This window comes from Cordyceps militaris, assembly GCF_000225605.1.
Source record: "Cordyceps militaris CM01 unplaced genomic scaffold CCM_S00002, whole genome shotgun sequence".
NCBI classification, from domain to species: Eukaryota; Fungi; Ascomycota; class Sordariomycetes; order Hypocreales; family Cordycipitaceae; genus Cordyceps; species Cordyceps militaris.
The window spans coordinates 2,124,653-2,147,864 of record NW_006271970.1 but is presented as its reverse complement, the minus strand read 5'-3'; the positions used below and the strand labels follow the sequence as shown (position 1 = coordinate 2,147,864).

The 23,212-nt window shown below is 53.5% G+C and overlaps 12 protein-coding genes across 12 annotated transcripts; 4 read left to right on the top strand and 8 right to left on the bottom strand.

The window, feature by feature from the left end:
* Positions 1-328: 328 nt before the first annotated feature.
* Positions 329-1,375, top strand: CCM_02588 (uncharacterized protein; the record flags this gene model as incomplete). The annotated part of the gene is made up of 1 exon (XM_006667740.1): positions 329-1,375. One exon carries the CDS (start codon positions 329-331, stop codon positions 1,373-1,375), a length of 1,047 nt encoding a protein of 348 aa, XP_006667803.1.
* An 811-nt stretch (positions 1,376-2,186) lies between these two features.
* CCM_02587 (uncharacterized protein) lies at positions 2,187-4,159 on the bottom strand (the record flags this gene model as incomplete). Its single annotated transcript, XM_006667739.1, has 4 exons — positions 2,187-2,335; positions 2,394-3,606; positions 3,661-3,998; positions 4,075-4,159. 4 exons carry the CDS (start codon positions 4,157-4,159, stop codon positions 2,187-2,189), a joined length of 1,785 nt encoding a protein of 594 aa, XP_006667802.1.
* A 2,075-nt stretch (positions 4,160-6,234) lies between these two features.
* On the bottom strand, positions 6,235-8,854 carry CCM_02586 (uncharacterized protein; the record flags this gene model as incomplete). The annotated part of the gene is made up of 2 exons (XM_006667738.1): positions 6,235-8,565; positions 8,684-8,854. 2 exons carry the CDS (start codon positions 8,852-8,854, stop codon positions 6,235-6,237), a joined length of 2,502 nt encoding a protein of 833 aa, XP_006667801.1.
* An 868-nt stretch (positions 8,855-9,722) lies between these two features.
* On the bottom strand, positions 9,723-12,876 carry CCM_02585 (uncharacterized protein; the record flags this gene model as incomplete). Its single annotated transcript, XM_006667737.1, has 3 exons — positions 9,723-12,257; positions 12,316-12,444; positions 12,820-12,876. The coding sequence occupies 3 exons, from the start codon at positions 12,874-12,876 to the stop codon at positions 9,723-9,725; spliced, it is 2,721 nt and encodes a 906-aa protein (XP_006667800.1).
* Positions 12,877-14,284: 1,408 nt separating this feature from the next.
* On the bottom strand, positions 14,285-14,530 carry CCM_02584 (uncharacterized protein; the record flags this gene model as incomplete). Its single annotated transcript, XM_006667736.1, has 1 exon — positions 14,285-14,530. The coding sequence occupies one exon, from the start codon at positions 14,528-14,530 to the stop codon at positions 14,285-14,287; it is 246 nt and encodes an 81-aa protein (XP_006667799.1).
* An 80-nt stretch (positions 14,531-14,610) lies between these two features.
* On the top strand, positions 14,611-15,028 carry CCM_02583 (uncharacterized protein; the record flags this gene model as incomplete). The annotated part of the gene is made up of 2 exons (XM_006667735.1): positions 14,611-14,656; positions 14,892-15,028. The coding sequence occupies 2 exons, from the start codon at positions 14,611-14,613 to the stop codon at positions 15,026-15,028; spliced, it is 183 nt and encodes a 60-aa protein (XP_006667798.1).
* Positions 15,029-15,673: 645 nt separating this feature from the next.
* Positions 15,674-16,739, bottom strand: CCM_02582 (COP9 signalosome complex subunit 5; the record flags this gene model as incomplete). Its single annotated transcript, XM_006667734.1, has 2 exons — positions 15,674-16,665; positions 16,715-16,739. 2 exons carry the CDS (start codon positions 16,737-16,739, stop codon positions 15,674-15,676), a joined length of 1,017 nt encoding a protein of 338 aa, XP_006667797.1.
* Positions 16,740-17,017: 278 nt separating this feature from the next.
* On the bottom strand, positions 17,018-18,827 carry CCM_02581 (amidase, putative; the record flags this gene model as incomplete). Its single annotated transcript, XM_006667733.1, has 5 exons — positions 17,018-17,430; positions 17,501-17,620; positions 17,683-17,806; positions 17,862-18,409; positions 18,479-18,827. 5 exons carry the CDS (start codon positions 18,825-18,827, stop codon positions 17,018-17,020), a joined length of 1,554 nt encoding a protein of 517 aa, XP_006667796.1.
* A 773-nt stretch (positions 18,828-19,600) lies between these two features.
* On the top strand, positions 19,601-19,859 carry CCM_02580 (uncharacterized protein; the record flags this gene model as incomplete). Its single annotated transcript, XM_006667732.1, has 2 exons — positions 19,601-19,705; positions 19,770-19,859. 2 exons carry the CDS (start codon positions 19,601-19,603, stop codon positions 19,857-19,859), a joined length of 195 nt encoding a protein of 64 aa, XP_006667795.1.
* A 640-nt stretch (positions 19,860-20,499) lies between these two features.
* Positions 20,500-20,879, top strand: CCM_02579 (uncharacterized protein; the record flags this gene model as incomplete). Its single annotated transcript, XM_006667731.1, has 2 exons — positions 20,500-20,547; positions 20,628-20,879. 2 exons carry the CDS (start codon positions 20,500-20,502, stop codon positions 20,877-20,879), a joined length of 300 nt encoding a protein of 99 aa, XP_006667794.1.
* A 165-nt stretch (positions 20,880-21,044) lies between these two features.
* Positions 21,045-21,257, bottom strand: CCM_02578 (uncharacterized protein; the record flags this gene model as incomplete). Its single annotated transcript, XM_006667730.1, has 1 exon — positions 21,045-21,257. The coding sequence occupies one exon, from the start codon at positions 21,255-21,257 to the stop codon at positions 21,045-21,047; it is 213 nt and encodes a 70-aa protein (XP_006667793.1).
* Positions 21,258-21,402: 145 nt separating this feature from the next.
* CCM_02577 (uncharacterized protein) lies at positions 21,403-23,121 on the bottom strand (the record flags this gene model as incomplete). Its single annotated transcript, XM_006667729.1, has 1 exon — positions 21,403-23,121. One exon carries the CDS (start codon positions 23,119-23,121, stop codon positions 21,403-21,405), a length of 1,719 nt encoding a protein of 572 aa, XP_006667792.1.
* Between the last annotated feature and the right edge of the window lie 91 nt (positions 23,122-23,212).

The following is a 23,212-nucleotide window of genomic DNA, read 5'->3' as shown; positions in this document are numbered from 1 at the left end:
CACAGATGTGCGACTGCCTCGGCCAATTTTTCCTCTATGCATCGTGAACAATCCGCACACTGCGCTTCTCTTTTTCCACGGCCTTGTTCTTCCAGCCTCTTTTTTTTTCTCAACTTTTCAATATATTTTATTCCTTTTCCTTTCCCTCAATCAAAGTTCCGACACGGCTCGAATCCTGACCAGTTTTTTCCTTGCTGTAAGTGCATTTTTACCACGTTCAACTCTACACACAGAGGCAAGCGACACACAGATGCAAGCGCTCCCATCTAACAGAATTCAGTCTTTATTTATTCTTATCATTTCCAACTCTTTTGTTTCAATCAAAAGCATGAACTTTGACGCCCGGTTCCGAGACGACTCGGACGAGACAATATACCTGCATCACATTGATGAACAAGCCGGTTCCCTCCGCGTCCAAGTTCTCGGCCAGGGTCTCACCCAAACCTTTCTACATGACTATTCAAAAGAGAACAGAGGGAACAAGTACGGACTGGTCAAGAAAACCACTGGGTTTCTGGCTGCCGTGAGCGCCGGACACAAGCGCGTGATCCTCGCCTGGGCCGAGAGCGGGCACGGCCTGGGCTGCCACGGAGACTCGCTCGTGGCTCGTGGCGACGTGCTCGGCAACGCCAGATGGACGTCCAAGGCGCTCGCGCTAGCAGAGATCCTCCAAATCAGCCTCGCGACGCCCTTTGGGAAGCCGACGCCGCATGGACAGCGAAGCAAGACCTTTCAGGCGTCCCACGTCGAGGTCAAGCTGGCCACCTTTGCCGCGACGCTGCTCCTCCAGCTCCGGACGCAGGCGGGGGGGCACGCCGCCGAGGATGGCCTCCTGAGCCGCGACAATCTGATCGAGCTGCGGAGCAGCCGATGGAGTGGCGGCGGCGGCGGCGCCCTTCACTTTGAAGTCCACGTGTCGCGGAAGCGCTGCAGCCGCTGCAGCGCGTTCGTGACGAGGCTCCAGGAGCTGACGGGCGTCCGCCTGGACATCAGATGGGGCACACGCGTCGTGCCCATTGCGTATCATCAGCAGCAGTTAAAGGCCGCTGAAAAGAAGAGCCTGGCCCGCGCCGGGGAGGGTGCGCGCAGCGAGCCACGCCCGACGACCGCGCTGCAAACCTACGAGAAGGACGGTGTGATCCATTACATCCCGCCCGACGAAAGGTCGGGAAAACTCGCGCAACAGGCACGGGTCAGCGCGCTGGCTCGCTTCTCGCTGCATCACTTGTCCAACGTCGACAAGCCGCTGCCGGCAACCCCGGTTATCGAGGCGCCAGACTTTGCCGACTTGTCGGATACAGAACACGTGGATACGGAGGCCACGTCGGCGCAGTCATGCGATAGCTTTCCTTTTCCTATGGTGGGACTGGAGTAGCATTGGGACGCCGGTCGATATAAATCCGCTACTGTGTGGAAGCGCCTTGCATCGTTGACTATTTGGAAAGTAGGCAGCAGTAACCTCAAACAGGCGGGCGTCCAAATCAAAGTCGAGCATAGGCCACAGATGTTCACAACCCAAGGTGTGGAAGACGGCATCAAGGAGACCATTTTTGCTAGGTTTGGGGGATATATCTCGAAAAGGAAGACATTTTTATCACGCTTGAAAAGGGAGTGTTTGCTCGAAACGTTGCTACGCTTATCTTGTACGGAAATTTTGTTGGAACTCGCAAGGCTCAAAAAATGAAACAAAGGCCGCTGTCAGAAGGATAGAAAATAGCGAATTGAAAAGCAATTTGTTGCCATGTAAATATATGCCCGGTTGCCTTGTGTCATGGCTAGTCAACAAGGACACTTGTTGCTTCGATTAGACCAATTTGCTGCTACTTTCAAGTCTACATACAGCTCAGTGCTCGCCCTTGCTTCGCACGAGTAACAAGTGAATTGACAGTCCATCAATACTCGAAAGTATACCAATGGTTGTCGGCGCAAGCTGGGGTTGTGCGCGCCTTAACAAATCCACCAACTTGGCGCCTTCACAAGGCAAGCAAGAATGAAAAAACATGTTGCTGCCTAGTCACCCATCTTGAAATGATTGGGCACAGATTGAACTCTGTGCCAGTAATTTGCGAGCTTGATGCATCAACGCAACGCGTGGTCCCGGTTCAGGGCAAAGGCAGGTCCACACTGAGGCTCACTGGTACAAAACAGGGAACAAATGAACAGCGTTCAAAGTAAAAAGCCAAGAACTAGAGGCATTGGCCGATTACTTTCGTTCTTCTACCTTCTTTGTCGTCTCCCGGCCGGCTGCTCGCCCAGACTTTTGCAATGGCAGCGTCCGACCCGGGCGTTTGCCGAATTGCGGCAAAACGGGACCGGCTCTTGGACGACCGGATTTCTTAGGCAGGGGGAGCTACATCATTATCTAGAACGCCTTGGGTGTGTAGAGTTTGTACTGAGACTTGAAGGGAAGCTCGACTCTGAACTCATCGACGGGGCATCGGCCCTAGAAGCTACATCTGGGTCGAGGCCTTGCGACGAATCCCGAGCGTAATAATATTGAGGAGTGGTGGGTGCTTCGCTATCGCCCTCGCACTCTTCAACACAAGACTTGGCAATATGTTGTTGAAGGTCGTCGTGATAGTCCTGCCATGCTGAGCTCTTTGAAGGATTATCGTCTTCTTGTTCATCGACTTGTTCAACTTCTTGATCGTCGTCTTGTTCGTCATCTTGTTGCATGTTGCAAAGCTTATCCGCCGTGGCTGCCAACTCCGCCTTCGACGCTCTAGCGTTGGCAGCTTGTATAAAAGCCACCCGCTGCCGTCGAGCCAGATCCCTAGTATTTCTCAAAGCAGCTGCTCCGTGAGCAAAGGCTTCCCGGTCGTTTATCAATGCATACGCCTTCAGCTGCGTCATGTGGTATTTCGGCCGTTCTCCCTCGGCTGCAGGGGGGGTGACATGGTGAGCGTACAACTGAAGAGTACCGGTGCCAGCATGGTAGGTTGCGCTGAAACTGTGGGCGTTGCCATCGAAGGCGGACACGTCCTCGCCGTAGCTCTGCAAGCTGTGCATGACCCGAGCCCCAATAGCTCCGTCCAAGCACGCCTTGCGTTTTGCCACGTCGGCGCCTCCACACGGCGCTTGAGCCTCGAGGAAGAAATTAGGCGCCACTAGAGCGTCGGCATAGCTCGTAGGTACAATCGTCTTATTTAGCCCTTGTCGTACTGTCTTGCTAAGCTCTTTTGCGTGCGATCCATCGTATAAGTCGGGCTTAGCGGTAGTACTGCCGGCTATTGAATCGAGGTTGACAAAAGGAATATCCCCCTCGTCTAAAATATCGCTACTGCCGCATATGATTGGGAGTATTCCGGTTATGACCTTGCGTTTGGAAATTACCTGGTTATTGGCTCGCTTGAACTTTTTAAAAGCGGAAGTAGAGAACCGAGATGGTGAAAGTGACGCTCGCGAGCGGGCCAGGTCCCTAATGATAACGTCCAAATTATCAGGTTCAGGCGTTGAGCGTCCATCACCGTGCTCAAACCCTTCGGGATAGATGCCGTGGTTAATCAAGTCCAGCGCAAAATCTTTGTCATCGGCAGATGCTTTCGCGGAAACGGCTGTCACTTGTGTCCGTCGGCTTGACGGTGCAGTGTCTCTCCGTTCAGGATACTTGCCAGGCATTAGCAGATGCTTTATTATAGACTGATTTGATGTCGGACCTACCCCTCGAAGATGGCCAAGATCTGGTCCGCCGTGCCTTGCAAATCGGACGAGAGTTGTTGGAACTACACTAGCTGCCAAGACTGTCGCAGGAGGTCGTACGCCGTTTCGCCGGTCTTTCTCGCGTAGGGCTCGAGGCGTAAGCCAAACTTTTGACAGCCTGTCCCAGAACTGTGGGGGGAAGTTGGACTTGATCCTCTTCGTGGGAGGAGGACTAGATCTTTTGCGATTCGGCATGTCAGGCCTGTACTGTTCCTCGGAAACGGAGGACGAGGGAGACAGTTGGGTGTGTAGAGTTGGCGTGAACGGCGCCGGGCGCGTAGAGGGATGAAAAGATAGCGCTGGGCGCTTAAAAAGACGAAGCGGGAACGCGATGCGGGTCGAGTAACGAACGGCCCATAACCACCTATTATTTACCCGCCCACTGTGCTGGTATCAGGTCTGTGGCCCGCGATAGAGTGGACATGTTTGGTTTGGAATCGTTGATATCGAGGTCAGACATGGTGCTGGGGTAAGCGGTGATTGTTTGTGGCACATGTGTGTAACTACCTACGCGCGTGAGGCCTGTTTTCTGACAGGGCACTGGACACGTTTTCCGCTTAACATGTAATTTTCCCCTGTCACAACGCTGTTGACGTCTCTAACACGGCTTATAAAAAATATAAATGTTTTTTAACACGTAGTGGCAACCTAACAGCGTTGTGACAGGGGAAATTATCTATTAAAAAAGCGACCTATCTAGTACCCTATCTAAAAACAGGCCTTACTCGCGTATATACATAATTACCTACTTATAATAGGGTTCTAAAAGTCTATTACCATAATAAATATACTCTAAATACTTCCTTATATCTTTACTATTTTTACTATTTTTATTATTTTCTTTATTATAGTGATTTTAATAGAATTTAAAGAATTTTCTTATTATTATTATATTAGCTTTAATATATATATTATTGGTAAGAAACTAAAGGTAGTAATAGACTTTTAGAACCTTACTATTGTTGCTATATATAAAGTTACCCTTACTCTATACCTCTAACTTTTGGTAAAGATTATATCTAACCTTACTATTAGCTACCTAGATAGTATTATACTATTATGGTTATATATAATGATAATATATTCTATAGGTTGTGTGGGCTCTAGAGGGGTCTTATATACCCTATAATATACTGCTATTATAGATAGTAGCGTCCTTACTACTAATTATCCCTTAACATTCTAAAATATAACCTCTATAATATAACCTTCCAAGATATACCCTTCTAAGATATACCCCTCTAAGATATAACCTCCAAGATATGCTGGGGGGGGGGGGGGGGGAAATGGTGGTTTTATAAACGTCGTGTTGCTAGGCGGTCTGATAACAAACGGCGTTTATTTAACGTCTAATCTTCTAATACTGCTACTACGTGTTTGCCTAGCTCTCTAGCGGACGACGAGTACTCTCTAGCGGACAACTACTCGTCGTAACTCTCGTCTAGGTCACGATATTGCACTCGGAAAAATCGTGTGCTATCCTTTTATTTCTCGTTTATTATCTAGACGATTTCGTGGTCCTTCATGCGAAGCTGAGGTGGCTTTGGTGTCGAGGCGTGCTTCTGTGGTTCTCTGGCCTGCGGAGTTGCGCGGCTGGCTTCTTCAATGGCTGTCCGTGCGTCTGTTGGCGGCCCGTCAGGTTCTGCCGGTGGCCCGTGAGCCGGCTCCAAGTGATCTACCGAAATCACCGGATGCCATTGTGGTTATGTGTGATAATGATATATTCTGTGGGTTATGTGGGCTCTAGAGGGGTCTCATATACCCTACAATAATTATTATGCTATTATAGTTATATATAATAATAATCCAGAGATGTAGACCCTAATGGCCGAAGAGATCGTTTGCATGACTCTCTCTGTCTGACCATCCGTCTGGGGATGGTATGCCGTGGTGTGCACCAGCTTAGTGCTCATGCGCTTCCAGACGTGCTGCCATAGTATCGCCATGAACTTGGGGTCTCTGTCGGATAGTATGACTCTCGGGATACCCCATCCCTTGTCAGACTAATGCGTCGCTTTTGATATCATCTAGCATGCTGCATTGAATAGAAATCGATTCTAACCATCCTCGTCACATAACGCCAGGTCTGTCGTTGCAGGTCTGTGCCTCAAGCCTGCATGTGGTGCCTCGCCCTCGCAAAAGAAAGAAACCAAAATCGGAGCCACGCAGCTTACATTAATATTGGCGAATGACTCTAGCCATGTGCCCAAGGACGCCAGGTTGTGTGTAATTAAGTGTGCTTGTTCCGGCCAACTCCATTTCGAAAGGGCAAAAAGTGGCAAACCTGCGGCCCCTTCCCGCCGGCCAACATCAACGACTTAGATGCTGCCATGAAGGAATGCCAACGGGGCGTCGGCGTAAGCGCCGGCACTTCTGTCGGAGAGGAAACTGTCTTATCATGGTACAAGGCTGAAGGACGCTCGGCTGCTGGTCAGAGCACGTCGAACAGACATTGAAGAGACTCCAAGGAGTAGGGGCTCATAGATCTATCACGACCTTGATAGATATAATAGATAGTAGGGACATACAAAATATTCACGTACGCCCTGTCTCCTTCTTCCCAAACACTCTGCGTTCCATATTCAAAGTCTGCAGCAGCGCACCAAACGCCTCGCCCAACGACCCGATCACAATCTTGACATCCGGCGCCCGCGGCACCGTCCTGTGTTTCGCCTCGTCCGCCCTTCCGAGGTTCCCGCCCGCGACGCCCGTCTTGCCAAGCGTCGCCAGGTGCCGCACGTCAGCGCCGCGCCGCATCGTGGCGGGCTGCGCCGCGCACGCCGGCGTGATGAGCGTGTCGTCGAGGATATCCTGCCAGCGCGCGAGGTAGACACCCGGGCCCCAGCTGCCAGTACTCTCTTTGCTGCTGCTTTTGCTGCTGCTGCTGCTGCTGCTGCCACCTGTCGTCTGCGTGGCCAGCTGGTCAAGACGCGCATCGGAGCCTTTCTTCAGCGTTGCGAGGTAGCCCGCATGCGCGTCCACAGCAGTCAGCACCTTTGCGCGGGCCGTGGCGTCCAGCCCAGAGACGAGCCCCTGGAGAGCCTCGTCCATGACACTCTTCTTCACCCCGCCCTCACCGGTCGCCGCCGCCGTCGTCTGCTGCCGGAAGCGCACAATCGACGCGTTGCTCCATGCGCGCAGGTCGCCCCAGACCTCGGGGCAGTTCTTGCCCACGGCGTGCACAAACTTGTGCAGCAGCGGCTTGTGGTCGTTGAGCAGCTTGACGTAATCCTCCACAGTGACGGCAGCGCCGCTCTTGGGCGTGCTCGTGCGGAGAAACTGTGTGATGAACGTCTGCAGGTCCTGTAGGTGGGAGCCGAGGTCGACGCGCTCGTGCACGACCCGGATGATGGGGTTGTACGCGGCCACTGCCTCCCTGAGCGCACGCGTAAAGAGGTCCGGCGGCTGCCGACACAGGACCCTCGTGATGGCGTCGCGGTCGCGCATCGACAGCAGCGCCGAGTAGTACTCGAGACACGCTGTGTGCTGCGCCTCGGTCATCTGACGTACCAGCGCCGGATCGCTGGCCCTGAGCAGCGCCACCACAATCGACTCCTCGGCGTCGACGCTCGCCTGTCGCATCGCCGCCTGCGCCGCTTGACTGTCCTCCACATGCGCCCGAATGGCGTCGCGCATGGCCTGGCTCGGCGCGCCATCGCCGCCCTGCATCTTGTCGATGCGCTGGACCGCCTTTTTAAACTCCCCCGCGTCGCGGGACAGCACCAGCGATATGATATTTTGCAGCAGGTTCATGCCGTCGTCGTCGTTTTGCGTGACGCCCAGCCAGTTGGTCAGGCCCGTGACGCTGAGCTTAGCCAGCAGCAGCCGCATCATGCCATTAATCATGGTGGCCGCGTTGCCAATGCGCAGCGTCTGCTTGATCATCTTGTAGGGAATCAAGCTGTGCACGCCGTCGAGCAGCTTAAGCAGGTACGGCCCATCGGGGCTCAGCGCAAAGACGTGGTGCAGCAGTGCGGCAAGGTGGAAGACGATGTAGTTGCTGGAGGCGTCGACGGCGGCCGAGTGCTCCTCGAGCTTGTCCGTGCTGGCGAGGTAGTCAAACATCTTGTCAACCAAGTCGCCGTAGACGAGCCCGTCGAGGACGTCCTGCCACGCGCGCACAAGCTCTTGGCCCTCTTGCAGGCTGTACGTCTTGTCAATCAGCGCCTTTGTCGTCGGCGTCACGCCCTCATCACCCCGTCGCCCCACGCCGCCCAGGAACCCCCTCGAAATCATCTCAATGACGGACCCGGACCCCGACGCCAGCGTCTTGCGCGCGCCCATGGCCCCCTTGTCGTAGCTCTCTGACAGGCTTGCCTCGGCGAACCGGCTCAACAGCCCTTGCACGCGCACCGCCCAATAGTCCCGCGGCAGGGCCTTGATGGCCGGCAGGCGCATGATAAACGTCGACGTAAGCAGCTGCATGACCGGCAGCGCCGACAGAGTGTCGAGGTCCTCGGCGTCACCCTCGGCGTCGCTGCCGCTAGGGGACAACTCCGCCACTGATGGCGTGTAAGCGCGCGGCGAGTCGGGCGCCGAGGGCGTCGGCGTAGCGCCGGCACTGCTGTCGGAGCGGCCGCCGCCCCAGAGGCTCAGCGCGAAGCCTGTCAGCCCGCCCCCGCCGGTCGGTGCCGGGGCTGCGATGTCCTGGCGTGCGCCGTTTTGGGCGGCACGCGCTTGCTGTTCTTTGGTACGAAAGGGGAATCCGTGGGTGAGAACACCGTCGGGGGACTTGAAGGCTTCTATTTCAGAGTATGTTTCATGGTGGGTAAGGATGTCAAAAAGGGCGTGCGTTTGCTCCGGCGTCAGGATCTGTGATTGAGACATGGCGTCGATGGCGTCGACGGTGTCGATGAGCGCAAGATGCTAGATTTAGGCGATGATGGTCGAGAGGATGTAATTATATGTCTGTCTAGAGAAGAACTGCGCCGCGTTCAGCCCCGACGGGTAGCTTCGTTGAGACTTTGGCCTAAGGGGTTGGTGCTCGTCTCTGCGTCATCGGCCACGTCTTGGATGTATTCGTGTTCCTCGCTAGACACAGCTTGATCACATGCAAATCAATACGGTTGATGCTGGTCTCAAGTTCTTCGTATAGAATGATGGAGTTGAGTTGCGAGGTTGTGTAAACGGCAAACGAACAGGCGAAGCGAGCCATCGTTGAGACAAACCCCCCCCACCCACCTTGAGTCGCCTACAAGGACCCCCAGAGGCAACACGTAACCATCCCCCGCACCATCTGACACACAGACGGTGCCATGCCTCGGTTTATATTCGAGATGGCGGCAATTCAGATTAGAGACTGACTAGGTTCTTCTCCGTGTCCGCTTGTGGTGCAGATAATTGTAGTATAATGTGTACGTTGCAACAGCGCTGTTGGTGGTCTCCACCCTGCACTGACTGTAGGCATGTACAGTACAGTACATAGGTATGTGGCGATCCACCAGAAAACTGGCCATCTTCCATTACTAGGTACATGTGATGTAGATTTTTGTTTTGAGCTCTATGTACGCATCATCTGGTTATCTTGGTCCTGATGTCTACATATATATTGATGCCTCCGACCCGACAAGACACAACATCACCATCACTCACCAATGGCGCGTTGCGAGCACGCGACGCTCTCCCCGCACTGCGCTAGCGACACTAGTTACGACGAACTACAGGTACTCATCATGCCTCGGTGCGGGAGTTGTTGGTATGGTCGAAATACCAGTGCCGCCATAACCATCTTTAAAGTTGCACCACATCGTTGACAAACACGCTACGACAATGTTCAAAGTCGAATATAACAAATATAGTCCGTATCATTAATATCCAAGAATAACTATTACAATAAGGAAACTTCAAAGGATAGTGGGCTTCGAGCCGTAGTAGGGTTGTGGTGCGAGGCTGTAAACCAGAGTATACAGCAAAAGACCAACACAATAGACACACCATGGGTATATAACTCGTATCCACCAAAACATTTTTCGCACCCTAATTTTCCGTCTTTTCTTCTTGACATCCAGCTCTAGTCGCTCAGCTTAGCTGAGACGGACGGGGTTGGTGGTATCAAGAGCCGGTGCAGTGGCCTGCTTGATGCCGTTACCGTTCGCGAGACCGTTGCCGACGGCGTGGAGGCCGTTGCCGTTGGTACGGAGACCATTGCCATTGGAGTAGAGGCCGTTGCCAGTGGCGAGTCCGTTGCCAGAGGCGAGTCCGCTACCAGCAGCCAGACTGTTACCGCTGGCAAGTCCGTTGCCACTAGCACCGAGACCGTTTCCGCTTGGGGCAGCATTGCCTGCACCGCGGGTCTTGTTAACGATCTTGGGAGCAGTGGGAATGTCCGTGCTCTTGCTGGCCTTACCGATGGAGAAGACGGGGCTCTCCCACTTCTCGCCCTTGAGCGCAAGTTGCTTGTACTCGGTAGCCTTGGAGCTAACACCACCGGGCAGCTTAAGACCAGGGAAGATAGACTCGTCATCAGTCATGGTGATGTTGATCTTCTTGTTGTCTTCAGGCTTGTTCTTCTTGAGCTTCTCTTGCTCCTGCTTGTTCTTGAGGGCGCGCTTCTGGCTGGCGTCGTAGAAGCGCTTGAAGAAGTTGGCCTTCTGGCCGTCCTCGCCGACGTTCTCGCCAGCCAGTTCAGCCTCCTTCTTGAGCTCGTACAGGGTGCGGTCGAAGTCGTTGCACTTGTCCTTGATGGCCTTCTCAACTGCCTTTTGCAGAGCGGGGCGGAGAGCACGGAGCAGAACAGGCTTGAAGATGGCGAAGAGACCCTTGAACTTGGACTTCTTGAGCTTGACATTCAGACTCTTGAAGTCAACGTCGACCTTTTCAACCTTGAAGAATTTCTGGGAATCCCTCTTGTCAGCGGTGGATACCTTCATGCGGAAGGAGAATCCATCACCGGGCAGGAGGATGTCGGCCACACCCGTGTCAGTGACCTTGGGGAAGCCAGTCTTGCGCTTAATGTGGTAGCTGACATCGCGCAAGTCCATCTGGATGCCCGACACTTTGAGGTCAATCACATTCTGGTTGCGGTTGGCAATGTTCTTGCGGCCCCACTTCCAGTTGTTGTTAGAGACGAGTTCCGCAACGTTGGGCATGAAGTTATCACTCTCAAGGATGAGGTTCTCAATGACAGCGTCAAAGCCGGGGTCCGAATACTCGATGCGAGGAATGGGGATGTAGGCAATGTCGCGGAGGATAGAGGGCAGAATGACATCAAAGACATCCTTGATAAGGTGAGGCTTGAACTCGGACTTGCCGTCGGAGCCATTGCCAAGGTCCTTGAACAGCTTCTGGACAGCAGCACCGAACTGCTTGTTCTGGGGGTCCTTGTCGAACTGGTCGCCAACAAATTTGACCTCGTCAATGACGCTGTTGGTATGGGCCTTGTACTTCTCGCGGAGCAGGTAACGACCCTGCTGGTAAAGGACATCCCAGTCCTTGGTGGACTGCTCTTCTAGAACGTAACCTTGCTCGAGAAGGAGGCGGTTGATGTAGCGGTCCATGTTGCTGAACCAGCCCTTGAGCTCGGAATCCTTCTGAGCATCCTCGTAAATCTGACCGATGGACTTCCAGAGGTTGGAGGTGGAGGTGCCGTTGGCGAAGCGCTCAATAAGGGTGCGGAGATCAGCCTCCGCGGCCGCGAATCCGCTGCGGGCCTGGTTGAGAGAGCCACTAGACTCCTTGCCGTAGGACTGGCCATGCTTGCCATACTGGCGAGCCAGGCGGAGCAGGCTCTGGATGGCCTGAGAGTAGTCGGTGTGTTGCTGGCATTCGATAACCATCTTCTTGAGGCGGAAGATGATCTGATCCTTGCGCTCAGTGGGCATCTTCTTGTTGAAATATTCCTTGGCCTTGCGGCGCTGCTCGGCGTTCTTCTGCTTGATTTTCTCCTGGGTCTCAGGGTCAACATTCTTGTCGAGCTTCTGTTGGAGGGTCGACATGGCGGCACTGTGGCCAGCAGCGACGTTAGCGTCGCGGGCGTCACCAGAAGCGGGAGCAGCGGCAGCCTTGGCGCTGTTAGCCACGTCCTGGACATCCTGCTTGGCATTGCCCTTGTAGAGACCTTGGGCCTGCTTCTTAAGGTCGGCCTTGCTGAACTTGGGGGCTTCATGCCAGGTGTTATCCTCGGCAGCCTGGTCAATTTGAGCGAGGTCGTCCTCCGAGGGACGGAGGCGGCCGGCGGCATTACCGGCGGCATCACCAGCCATGTCGCGGAAGAGAACAGAAGAGTCCTTGAGAAGCTTTCGGAACTGGCCGTTGGTGATGAGCAAGGTTCCGAGGGTTCTCAGGCCCTGGAGAGCCTCCTCTCCATCCTTCTGAGCGGCGTCCTTGGTGACGGGCGCCTTGGGGCCCTGAACAGACTTGGGGTCAAACTGGGTAGTCTGCCAGATGAAGTCCTGGAGGAGGTTGCCGTCGTTCTTGGAGAGGATCAGGTTCTTGGCGAGTCTGACGACCTCGCGGGTGTCCTTAACAAGCAGCTTGCCATCGTCGGAGAGTTTGGTGGAAGGCTTGGCGAGAACATCGGACTGGAGAAAGCTGTTTAAGGCAACATCAATCTGGTCATTCTGTGGAATTGATTAGCAATCGATCACTGGGTGTTTGGCGAGCGGCTGGACGACGTACAGAGGGGACCTTGCCGGCCTTGAAGGCGCGGAAGATGCCGTAGATCTGAAGCTTGCGGTTGATGTCGGCATCCTTCTCCTTGATGTTGGTAGGGCGGTTGACGTTGGCGGAAGCCATGACGGGCAATGACTATTGAATTGGTTTGACGTCTTTTGGATGAATTGGATGTTGGTTTGCTGAAATTAGATACTTTAGCCTAGTCAAAGGTGAAGCACGAGACGGAAGTGGCACGGAAGCGTAGTCGTTAATTAGTTAGAGGGGGGGATTTGGCGGGTATCTGGTATCTTCTTGGGGTATCAAAATCGAGGATTTGTGTTTTGGGTATTAAAGAGGAGGGTATACATAAGAAAATCGGATGAGGGAAAAGAAAGAGGAGAGAGCTGAGCAGCGAAAAGGCAGTCGAAGGGGTGTTTATACGAGCTGCGCAGAGGGAGGATAAGCTGGGGCCAGCGAGAGCTGGGAAAGCTTGCTGAGATGGTGACGTTAGGCGGGCACCGTGGGTACGTCATAGCAATCGAAGCGGTGCAACAGCAACAGCAACAGCAACTGGTTTCTCTGCATTTTGGGGTGGGAGGGGCGTCCGAGACTAGGTGGATAAAGCTAGCCGAGCAGGGAAGAAGGAAAACCTGAAGGTCTCGATCTAGCATTGTGCAATGTCAATTCACGCTTGCAACCTTGAAGCCAGGAACGCATTCATCAGGGATGACGGGGAAGGGGGGGTGTGGCATGTGTGGCATGTGGCATGCGGCTAGTGCCACAAGTCAAGCCACAGCATCAACTGGAACTGGTAGGGACAACGCCAGCCGTTCTGACAGACGCTTTGCAACCAGCACTGGCACTGAGTTGGACTTTTGAAACCGAAATTGACAGTGGATCCTTGCGGGTTTGTTTTTATGCAAAAAAGGCTGCTGCCGTCGATCTTGGTGCGGCGCGGATGGAGCAGCCACAGGAGGAAGTGAAGCTGAGCCGATGACACTGAGGTTGCAGTCGTCCTTGTTGATACCTTTACTTTTTTTTTTTTTGGTTCTTTCTTGTCTTTTATATGCTAGGTTTCCTGAAGATATCGTGTACTCCTTGAAGCTAAACTTTTGTCGCTACCAATAAGTTCTGTCACGACTGATGGCGACGGACCCCACCCATGTAATTTGTAGGTAACAAGCGAGCAAAATGGGTCGATGACCGCCGACGCCAACCCAAATTGACTTTGGGGGAGGACTCTGGCCGAAACAGAACCTCCACTTCACCGATTCGCTGGCAGCAGCAGCTGTTTGCCGATGGCTTGGCCTCAGCTGGCGAAGTACCTGTCACTTCGTTGTGGCCTCATGCTACCATACAGTGCAGCAGCACCCCCTTCCCTTGTCTTGCAAAGAAATGCCCCCTGTTGCAGAAAAGAAGTCGACTTGAGATATATATGTATCCATGTTGCAAAACCCCCTCAGGAGAAAAATGTTTATTCGAGAAGCTCTTCCTGCACCAACGCAAAAAGTCATGACGTCAATGCGAGTTCCAGAACAGCTTGCACTAGCCACACCCAGCATCGCACGCAGCTGACTAGTTCAACTCAATTTAAAATTATTGCGCAACCAATTGGTGAAGAAACACAGAAAAAAAAAAGAGAACCCAAGGGGGCTTCACATATCGCTAATCCGCTTCTAGCTCGACTAAATAAACAACTCCCTTAGCTGCACCCAGCAACAACTGCCCCCTGCGCGGCGCGCCTAAACATTGTGGCGGTGCAGAAATCAAGGTTGCTGGCGTGTTACATGCACGCCCCCCGATCTGGATCGCAAGCAGAAGATTCTCACTAGGTACTATAGTTATAAAAAACTTTTTAATGCTTCCAAAGTTGCAATCTCTTCAGTTCCGTCCACCCTCTTGCTTTCCTCCCTTTCTAATCTGTATTTCCCTGGCAATTGCATCCGCTCCCTCTTTTGCTTGGAAGTTACAGCTTTAGTGCACCGCAAGATGTCTATGTGCACCGCCTCCCAACGGCAATCAATAGTTTGCCCATTGATCTCGCCATATAACGCATAACGGCCTCGAGGTGGGTGTCCACTCCACCACTCAATCCAGCTCGTGCTGCATGTGAAGACGCCTCAGGCCCACCAGCCTTCAGCACGACAGGGGAGCACACGACCATGACCAGCGAAGAAAGAGGTCTGCACAGCGCATGTCGTCCAATATTCCTCGTTGTACCTTCTCCATCAGGCTGCATGATGTAATACAGAGGGTTTCAACCGTCCTCTTGAACTATGCGCGTCTTGACTCAGATCTCTCTGCTGCCACACTGCCACAATGCCAGAGGAAGAAGAATGTCCATACGTCCATACAGATAACTACCGTACGGAGGAATCCGTACCGTACCGAATTGACTGAATGGCCCCATTGGACTCGTGGCCCGGAATCCACTTCCGTCCCATTGATCTGTAATTTGGACAGGGAAGTCGCCGCAATTGTTCACAGGCAACTTTCGTTTCCGACATCCCTTTTTCTTTGCGCCAATCCAATTGCTATTTCCCCATCCTCATCAGAGTCCACCAAAAAAAAAAGATAGGCCCTCAGGTACATGGATCCAGCCGGCTTTCCATCTCGTAAGGTTCGCGCCATGCTCAAACCACTTCCAGCTGTGGCGCACCGGCCCATCTCAGCCACAATGGGCAACGATTGGCAACGCGCCGCCGCAACCAGATTCACCGTGCTGATGCCATTATGATGCCTGCACTCGCAACGGCTTTTTTGAGTTTCATGACGTAGCCATCACGACAAGATCGCGTACTCGCCATGTGCGACGCGCACGTTTTTTTTTTCTTCTTTTTTTTTCGGCAAACGCTCGCCCGATCATCTTGCCTGTTCTGGGGAGTGTGGCTTTTTTCGTTCGGTTGGTTGTTCCTCCTCGCGAGTATTCAGGGTAGCACACCACCTCAGCAGTCATGACAACATCTAGCTCCCCTCTTGTCTGCTGTAGTCGTTGTAAAATACTCAAAACTCCATCTTGGTACGTGGATGATGAAACTGTAAATGACCTTCCTCTGCCTGGTCGGGGTCGCACGCGTTGTCAAGCCGCGTCAAGCTGCTTCAGATCAACATGTCTAATCGTCGTGTTTTGGCGATGTCATAATTCGGTACTTGCTTCCTAATACCCTAAGCAATGAGCTTGGGCTTATTAACCCGGTTTAATGTGGAATTGATGAATCGGAAAAGCAATGTTTGATAAGCATAGCAGCGACTATCGCAGAGTTGATCCGCGAACGAGTCGCCAAGATTTCATCTAGTCTACCACGCTCTTCACCACCCATGCACATGTCTGAAAGCACTCTCATCGTTCCCAGCTACCATGTCTATACAGTAATGCATAATCTTACGTCCTGTTTTGATCCCCCAACTCATTGAAAAGAGAAACCTTGACGCCGGTAGCTAACAAGCCAGCCTTTTCTTTTGCAGCAATCATGCTCGCCTCGCTCGACAACTTCTGCATCGCCTTGTCCCCTGATTTGCTCGCTACAACAGCGCCACCCATTAGAATTTGCGACCCTCGGTTACGTCTAATAGTGGCGGTGGCCTCCCTAATCTTGGATGCGAGGTCGAGCATCTGCTTGTTCGCAAAGTCGCGATTCGTAAGCAGAGGGTTCTGGCTGAGCGTCTGCACCCAATACTTGTGCCACAATAATTCTAGTAGGTGTGTGTCGAGCGAGCTTTTAAAGTGCGATACCTCGAGGCTGTAGTATTTGCTCGAGTGAGCGCCGAATTCGGCTGCCTTGGCTAGCGGTACTGCCTGGAATCCATCCGTCCCGGAGAAGTCGGCCTTGTAGTTTGTCGGGTATGTGCGAAACGCCCCGATATCGACCTTGCCAGCGCTTATTGTGCGATCTGGGTCGACGACAACAGCAAGGAACGGGTCCTGGAACTGCTGCTGCATGGATTCGGTATCGACATCGATACCACTCAGCCAGCAGCCGTAGCCGGGATGGCTATGGTACCATCCGACCACGTTTTCTTGGCGGCCCTGGGCACGGCAAAGGTCCAGATACTCGACAATATATTCGTTCGCTTCGCCCTGGGCGTTGACACGGGTCTCGGTGCCCTCGACGGGGAGTCGAAATGCGTCGGTCACAACAAACGTGTCACCTTCGGTGTAGCCTTGCATCAGACCCATGATTTCGAGGTTGCCACCAGATCGGGCATGCATCGTCATTTTGATCAGGGCAACAGCGCTGATGCGTACATGCTTGAAATAGCTGGGGTCAACCATCCACGGCCGGGCGTTTTGCGCCGCCTTCTGCGCCTCTGCATCGTACTGGTACAGAGCATCCCGCTTTGGATCGATGAGTTTGATATTGTTATCGAGCTCTACTGTAGTTAGCACATGAAAGCATAGTCAACCTCAGAGGTGTCATCTTACCCCAGGACTTGAGAGCCGTTTCCATCTTGACTGCGTTTGCCGTCAAGACGGAGGGCGATGTAGGAGGTGAGTTGGTGGAGTGCCGGACGTGCTGCCCCGCACTAGCTTCGCTGCCTGGGGGTTATCGATAAGCGGCAAGTGCTTCACTTCTGATACCGAAAGCAGTCAATAAAGAATTGCCTATTTTGAGGTGTGACGGTAAAATTCACGAAAGTAGCTAAATTAAAAAAAATTCAAAGGAGAATAACCCGTAATCGCAGATGTATGCTGTCGGGCTGCGCTGTTTGATAGATACCCTGGGTTTCATGGCAAGGATCCTGAAGTGGACTCTCGCCTTCCTCGAGCACTTTCCTTCGGCATCATTTCTAAATCTGGTCCCTGCACACCTTCGAATACCTTTCCCCATGCACTGACAAATCCCAGTAGCGTTTCTTCCTCGCCATCCTTTGATAGTGCAAACATGCCGTAAGGCTGCCCATTCTTCCGCCAGTTACCCAAGGGTACTGTCGCACAGGGCCAACCCGCGGTGGCGGCGTAGGTGACGAGCTGGCATTCGGATGACGAGAGCACAATGTCAAGGTCCCCGCTGCGTCGCATAACCTCAGACATTCCGTTATTGCCTGCCAGATGGCGGAGACGTGGGACGATGTTTCGGAGCATTTCTGGCTGCATTTTGCTGTTTACCGCAGCAATGAGCTCGGTCTGCGTATCATAAGCTAAGGCATGTGAGTATCATAGCTTTCCCTTTCTGGTCGCCCGAAACTGAATGTCCAAAGGCTCACATACGAGGTCGCAGTGCCGTGTCGGCATGGGCGTCGTTCCAGGCTATGATATCTTTCAGGTCTTTAATGCCGGCGAATTCGAAACATCGGAGAAACTCCTTGACTCTGCCGCTGAATTCGCCATCTACCCCCCAGAAAGAATCAGAAAGTCGAGTCAATGATTGAGACTTCCTTAGAGTTACTTACAAGACGTGCTGATCAGATTCTCTCCGTCGTATCGTATACTATCCGACTCCGGTGCCTGGAGGGGATACACGACACGGGCCCCTCGACCTCGCATCTTGGCGACGGCGTTTTCGTATTCCTTTATCTGGTGAAACGAGAGTTACATTAATTCGCCGTCCAGTTCTAAGCGGTAGACGTACCACTTGTGCATCTCCCCATTTTGCAGCAACAAGGCTTTCGTGCACTCCCCATGTGCTTGCGACGACGCCGACAGCAAAGCCGCGGAATTCTTGCCCGGCATCGCCTGCACTTGACGCAATGACCATACTGAACCTGGAATTCTGTTGCAATATTTCAGCTAGAGCAACTATATCCTTCGGATCCCTTGCGATAGGCCCGACGCAGTCATAACTCTCGCTGATGCTGAACACGCCTTCCATTGGGACCGAATTATGGCCACACTTATATGCATATACACCGCAAACGCTCGCTGGATATACCAAAGCAGCTGAAGTCTCGGTTCCGATGGATAGGGGAGCGAAACCGGCGGCAACTGCCACGGCTGACCCCGATGACGACCCTGCCGTGATAGGCTGATCCGCTTCACTGAAGTTCCGTTTTCTGTAGGGCGAGTTTGTTTGTCCTCCGCACGTACTCCATCCGGATTTTATGAAATTCGACTTGAGGCCGCAAAATTCCGTCATGTTGGACTTGCCGAGGATAATCATGCCTGCCTCCTGCAACAGATCTACCAGCGGGGCGTTGCGTTTGGCTGTCATATTAGAAAAGACCGCAGAACCTACTGTTGTCGGCATACCCAGCTCGGGACCTGTGACAATGGCATCTTTTAAGATGATCGGAATGCCGTGCAGCTTACTTCGCGTGGCGCTGGGTCGCGCACGGCGTTCAGCGTCCAATGCGGCGGCGTGGGCGAAGAGCTGCGTTCGTGGCCGGATGCTCAATAGGCAGTTGAGGCGGCTGTTGTATCGCTCGATGCGAGCCAAACACGACTCGACCAAATCAACGCTGGTGATTTCTCCAGCAGTCAACTTGGCCTGCAGCGCCGTGGCAGAGAGTTGATACAGGTTTTGATCCATGGGACGAAATCGTAGGTAGGAGAGGAAGGAAAGGTAGGAGGCGGTAGTATCGGTCTCGATGTATGCCATGCTCAAGCGTATGGAAAGGTACTGTTATTTTCCCACAAACTAGACAACTCTCACCTGACCGATGACTTCGACGAACAGTGTTGTCTGGTGTGATGCGATTTGCATACAGTATTGGAAATCGACAACAAGCGACGCAGTACAAGAGGAAAATGAAAAGGAAAAGGAAAAGAAAAAGGAGGCAAAAAGCCCACGACTCGGTTGCTCAAAACAAGTTGCCCGATATATGGCGGATTGATACTGAAAGTCTATCCTTGCATTGATTTACTCTGGATCGGATATTGTGCCTTGACTTGGACCACTCGCACCTGACAGACAATACACGGAATAAGCAGACTCTCGTCTTACCGACATCCGGCAGCGGCTCTAGTGTGCGTTTGTCATGTCAAGTCCACACTCTTCGCCTACGGGGCTCTTATTGGTTGTACTAGGTTGATTGGGATAAACGAAAAACCCCCTCTTCTCGGAGCCTTACCTCCTTGGATTGGCGCCGTGGTGCTGGCATGCATTGTATGCTTGGCTACGTCAAGCCAGATTGCAAGGATTCCGGGACCAGGAGACCCTCTAGTCACATGGCATGAGTGATGGAACCTTCCCAAATTCAGCCAAATCGGTAAACGAGGCGCGGCAAGTCTCGAGACAGTGTCCCTCAGAGCCTTGCTGGGAACAAGAAGGCCAGCCAGAGGATGGATGTTGGCCGTCTTGGCACCCTTTCGGCAGCCAAGGGCCGACGATGAGGCTCGCGTTTATTCATCTATCAAAAAGTTAAATCAGCGATGGAGCAGAGGATCGACAAAAGATCACCCAGGCTGAATATAACGTCGGTCCAAATCCGTGTAAGTGCGATGAACGTTGAATTTGGTGAGGATAACAGTCGCACTGTACGCACACTGTATAGTTATCACGGAGGCGGGCAATGCCGTGATGAATTGAGTACGAAATTAGGTTTGGAAACATCCCAAGAGCGATATTAGCGACATAATTGCTCTCGAGGTGGCGACCAGCGGTCCCTTGCTTTCTTTTCGCGGCCTCTAATGAATTCTTCTACAATAGGTAAACTTAGTACTTCCTGCTCGTTTGGTCGTCCAATCAGTCGCTCGGCTACGTGAGCATTGGTTCAATAGTCTACATTTTAGACCGGGATACGCAATGAGCTAGAAACGTAATGATAGATGATGAAATTCTGAAACAAAGTAGCTACAAAAGGAGGATTAGTGCACGTGGATTAATCGCTTCAGGGCACGGAACTCGGCTGCCTGCATCGAGTGTTGTCTTGGAAGTGGCAGTAGAGAAACACGGCATAAACATATCCACAGCATCCAGCAGAACTTGTGAGTAGAGAAGATTCTTTTGAAAATATCTGACCACGAGAATGTAGGTAGGTAAAAATAAAAAATGGTATCATGGATGCTAGACCGCCAGTTTCGCAACGTGGCGTCGTGTAATACAAAAAAGCCCAGGGACTCGAGAGGCTAAACCAAAACAGAAATGTACCCCAAGAAAAAAGAAACGAAACTCCGAGGCAATGTGATTTCCTGCTGCTAGTCCAAAAAAAAGTGTTGAGAGCAACCCGTGAAATGAAGGTATGTAGGTGGTGTGTCATTTGGATCCTGTTGTTCCTTGTTGAGCTGCGTTTTGGATACCGGATTCAGTTCGTTTGGAGCGGGCCTGCGGCATGTGTGTGCAAAAGCGCGTCAAAGGGGAAAATCGACGTGCGCAACAGGTACCCCCTGTGATGCGAGCTAATGCTCGCTTGAGGCGGGCCATGTAGTTATGTGTGCCGCACACAATTCCGACTGACAGTTGCAACGCACAAAAAAAAAGGCGATCTTTGACGCCGCGGTCCTTGATGGGGAGGGGCGCTCGCTTGAAGCGGGCCTGGTGGTGAGAAAAATTGAAAAGGGCAGAGGTAACAATTGGCCTTCCTATTCTGGACGGAGGACGATGCAGCCCAAATGCACGCGGCTCTCGATATATGATAGCTCCCATCCCTTTATCAGCCCGCAGCCTGCAGAATCACAGAAAGAATACCTTCTTCCTCTTCTGCCGCAGTAGGATCGTCCCCTTTCCCGGACTACATGTGCGAAGGATTTTCACCCTTCGGTGTTGTGTGCGAGAAGGGATTGGACCAGTAGCGGGTATTTCCGAGCTGCGGGGGTATTTTCCGCAGCGTTTTCATTCCGATTGTGACCACACACCGGAGGGTAACAAGGTGAGTCGTTATCGCGCCATGTTATCGACCACATTCCAGAGGGCTTCTAAAAGTCCTTCCATGGCCCGAGCTTTCTGAATGCGACGATGCATCATGCCTCGCAGGGCAGGGGAGGGGGTACAAAGCCTCAAAGGGCAAGGAGGCGTCGCGGACGGGTTTTCCGCAGCCCGGACCAGGGTACTGCAAGCCCGGTGGACAATACCGACATTGTCATCGTCCATGACGTGGCAGTTTTTCAGGGTCTTGCCCCGAGGCGCGACAAGGAGAAGATTTTTTCTTCTCATGCAGGCCCACTGCCGGAGCAATTGGCCGAGGCCGTTTGGTGTGTATGACTCTTTTACCTGTCATTGCCATTTTTCACACTCCTCATTGCTCGTATGTCATGGGGATCCACCGGGTCGGGACTCCGTTGGGCCCGATCTCTTCAGCGTCGGTCGACTTGATGGGTGCCTTGCGAGGGGGCAGGGCCCAGCGCGCGCGGCCTGGCTTGCGGTCGTCGAGCTTGCCGCGCCTGCGCATGGCCATTTCCATGACGGCGATGCGGATAAAGTCGGGGTTCTCGCGGATTTCTCGCTGTCGCATGGCAGCGGGTAGCATGGCCTTTTGATGCTGTTGCTGGGGCTGTGCCGCGTGGTCCGATTTTGGGGTGGGGCTGCTGTTGCCACTACCGACGCCGCCGGCACCAGTTGAGCTGGCTGCTGCAGGTGGCAGGGCTGATGACGGAAGGCTCTGCGAGGGCGCGACGCGTGCGCGGTGCACCTTGTATGTCTGCATCTGAATGGACGCCAGGCGAGGGCGAGGCGGCCCGTCCTGAGGTTGTGCCTCGAGCGGCCGTGTCGTCGGGTTGAGATAGCGGCGCAGCTCGGCCGAGGGCATCTCCTCAGTGACCGGAGGCCGCCGCTCGTCGGTATATGGGACGTTAGGGTCAATGGTGAGGATGGACCGGGAAATTAGGTCATCGGGTGGAATGGTCGGAAAGTTGATGCTGGAGAAGGACTTGGCGGCAGATCGGAGGGCGCGCAGCGACGCCGTCAGGTTGGACTTGAAGGCGGCCTTGAGCGGCCTGAAGGGCTCGCTAAAGATGGACATGGGAGGCTCCTCGATGGGTTTCAGCGCGATGTCATGCTCATCGTCTTCTACCCCGACGGATAGCGGGTGCTCATCACTCAAGATGTGCGGAGGAGAGCGAACGGGTTCCAGAGATTTTCGTGCCGGGCTGCGCGTGCGTTGCGACCGGCTAAAGTAGGGTGATGGATCAAACGAAGAGGCCGCGTCGGTGGCGTAGCTCTCGCCCAACGAGGGAACAGAGTCGCAGGAAAGGGTGTGCCGTAATGAAAAGCCATCCGTGCTTTCACAAATACTCATGTAATCTTCAGCTGGAAACTCCTCTGGCGGCGATAGCAGCAAATCGAGAGGGCTACCTGTTAGGGACAGGCTTAACTCCTTCTCGGAGACATGCTGGTTCTGGACAATGTCCTGTACGGTCAGAGACTGTTCGGCCTTTCGTTTTTGGCGGAATGATTGGCGGTGGCGAGGGATGTCGGTCATGGCCAGGAGAGCAGCGACAGAGGGGGACACGGCATCGGGCGAGTGCACATCGCGGACTGCGCGTCTGCGTTGCGAGGCATGGTGCTTATCGCGGTTGGTGCCGGTGCGACTGGACTGACGGGGGATCTGGACGGGACTACTGGTGGAAGTCGTCGTTTTGCTCTGGCGCGAGGAGTCGATCGTTTTGGTGGTAGTGGTGGTAGTGGTGGAGGAAGAGGAGCGTCGTTCACCACGGCCTTTGCTCATGGTGGTGGTGGTGGTGGTGGCGGTGTTGTTGTTGCCGTTTGCCTCGCTGTCGTCCGAGTCTGAGGCGGATGACGGAGAAGGCGGGACTGCAGTGACTGTGACGGAGGCGTCAAGGTGGCAGTCGGCATACTTGGCGCGAATGAAGAGAGGTGCGAGAGAAGAGGTTGAACGGACAAAGGAGTGGAGGGTGGGCGAGGAGGAGAGGGCCGCTTCACTTGTACAAGTAGTCGGAGTCAGAGCAGTTGGGCGGCGAGGCGGATGCGAGGTGGACCACCAGGAGACGTGAGCCATGACGGGGAGCAGGAGGAGGCCTTGCTGGCCGGCTGGCCTACCAGGGAGTTTTGCGGAGCAGTTGGCTGGCTGGTGGGGGGCATGCCTTGGG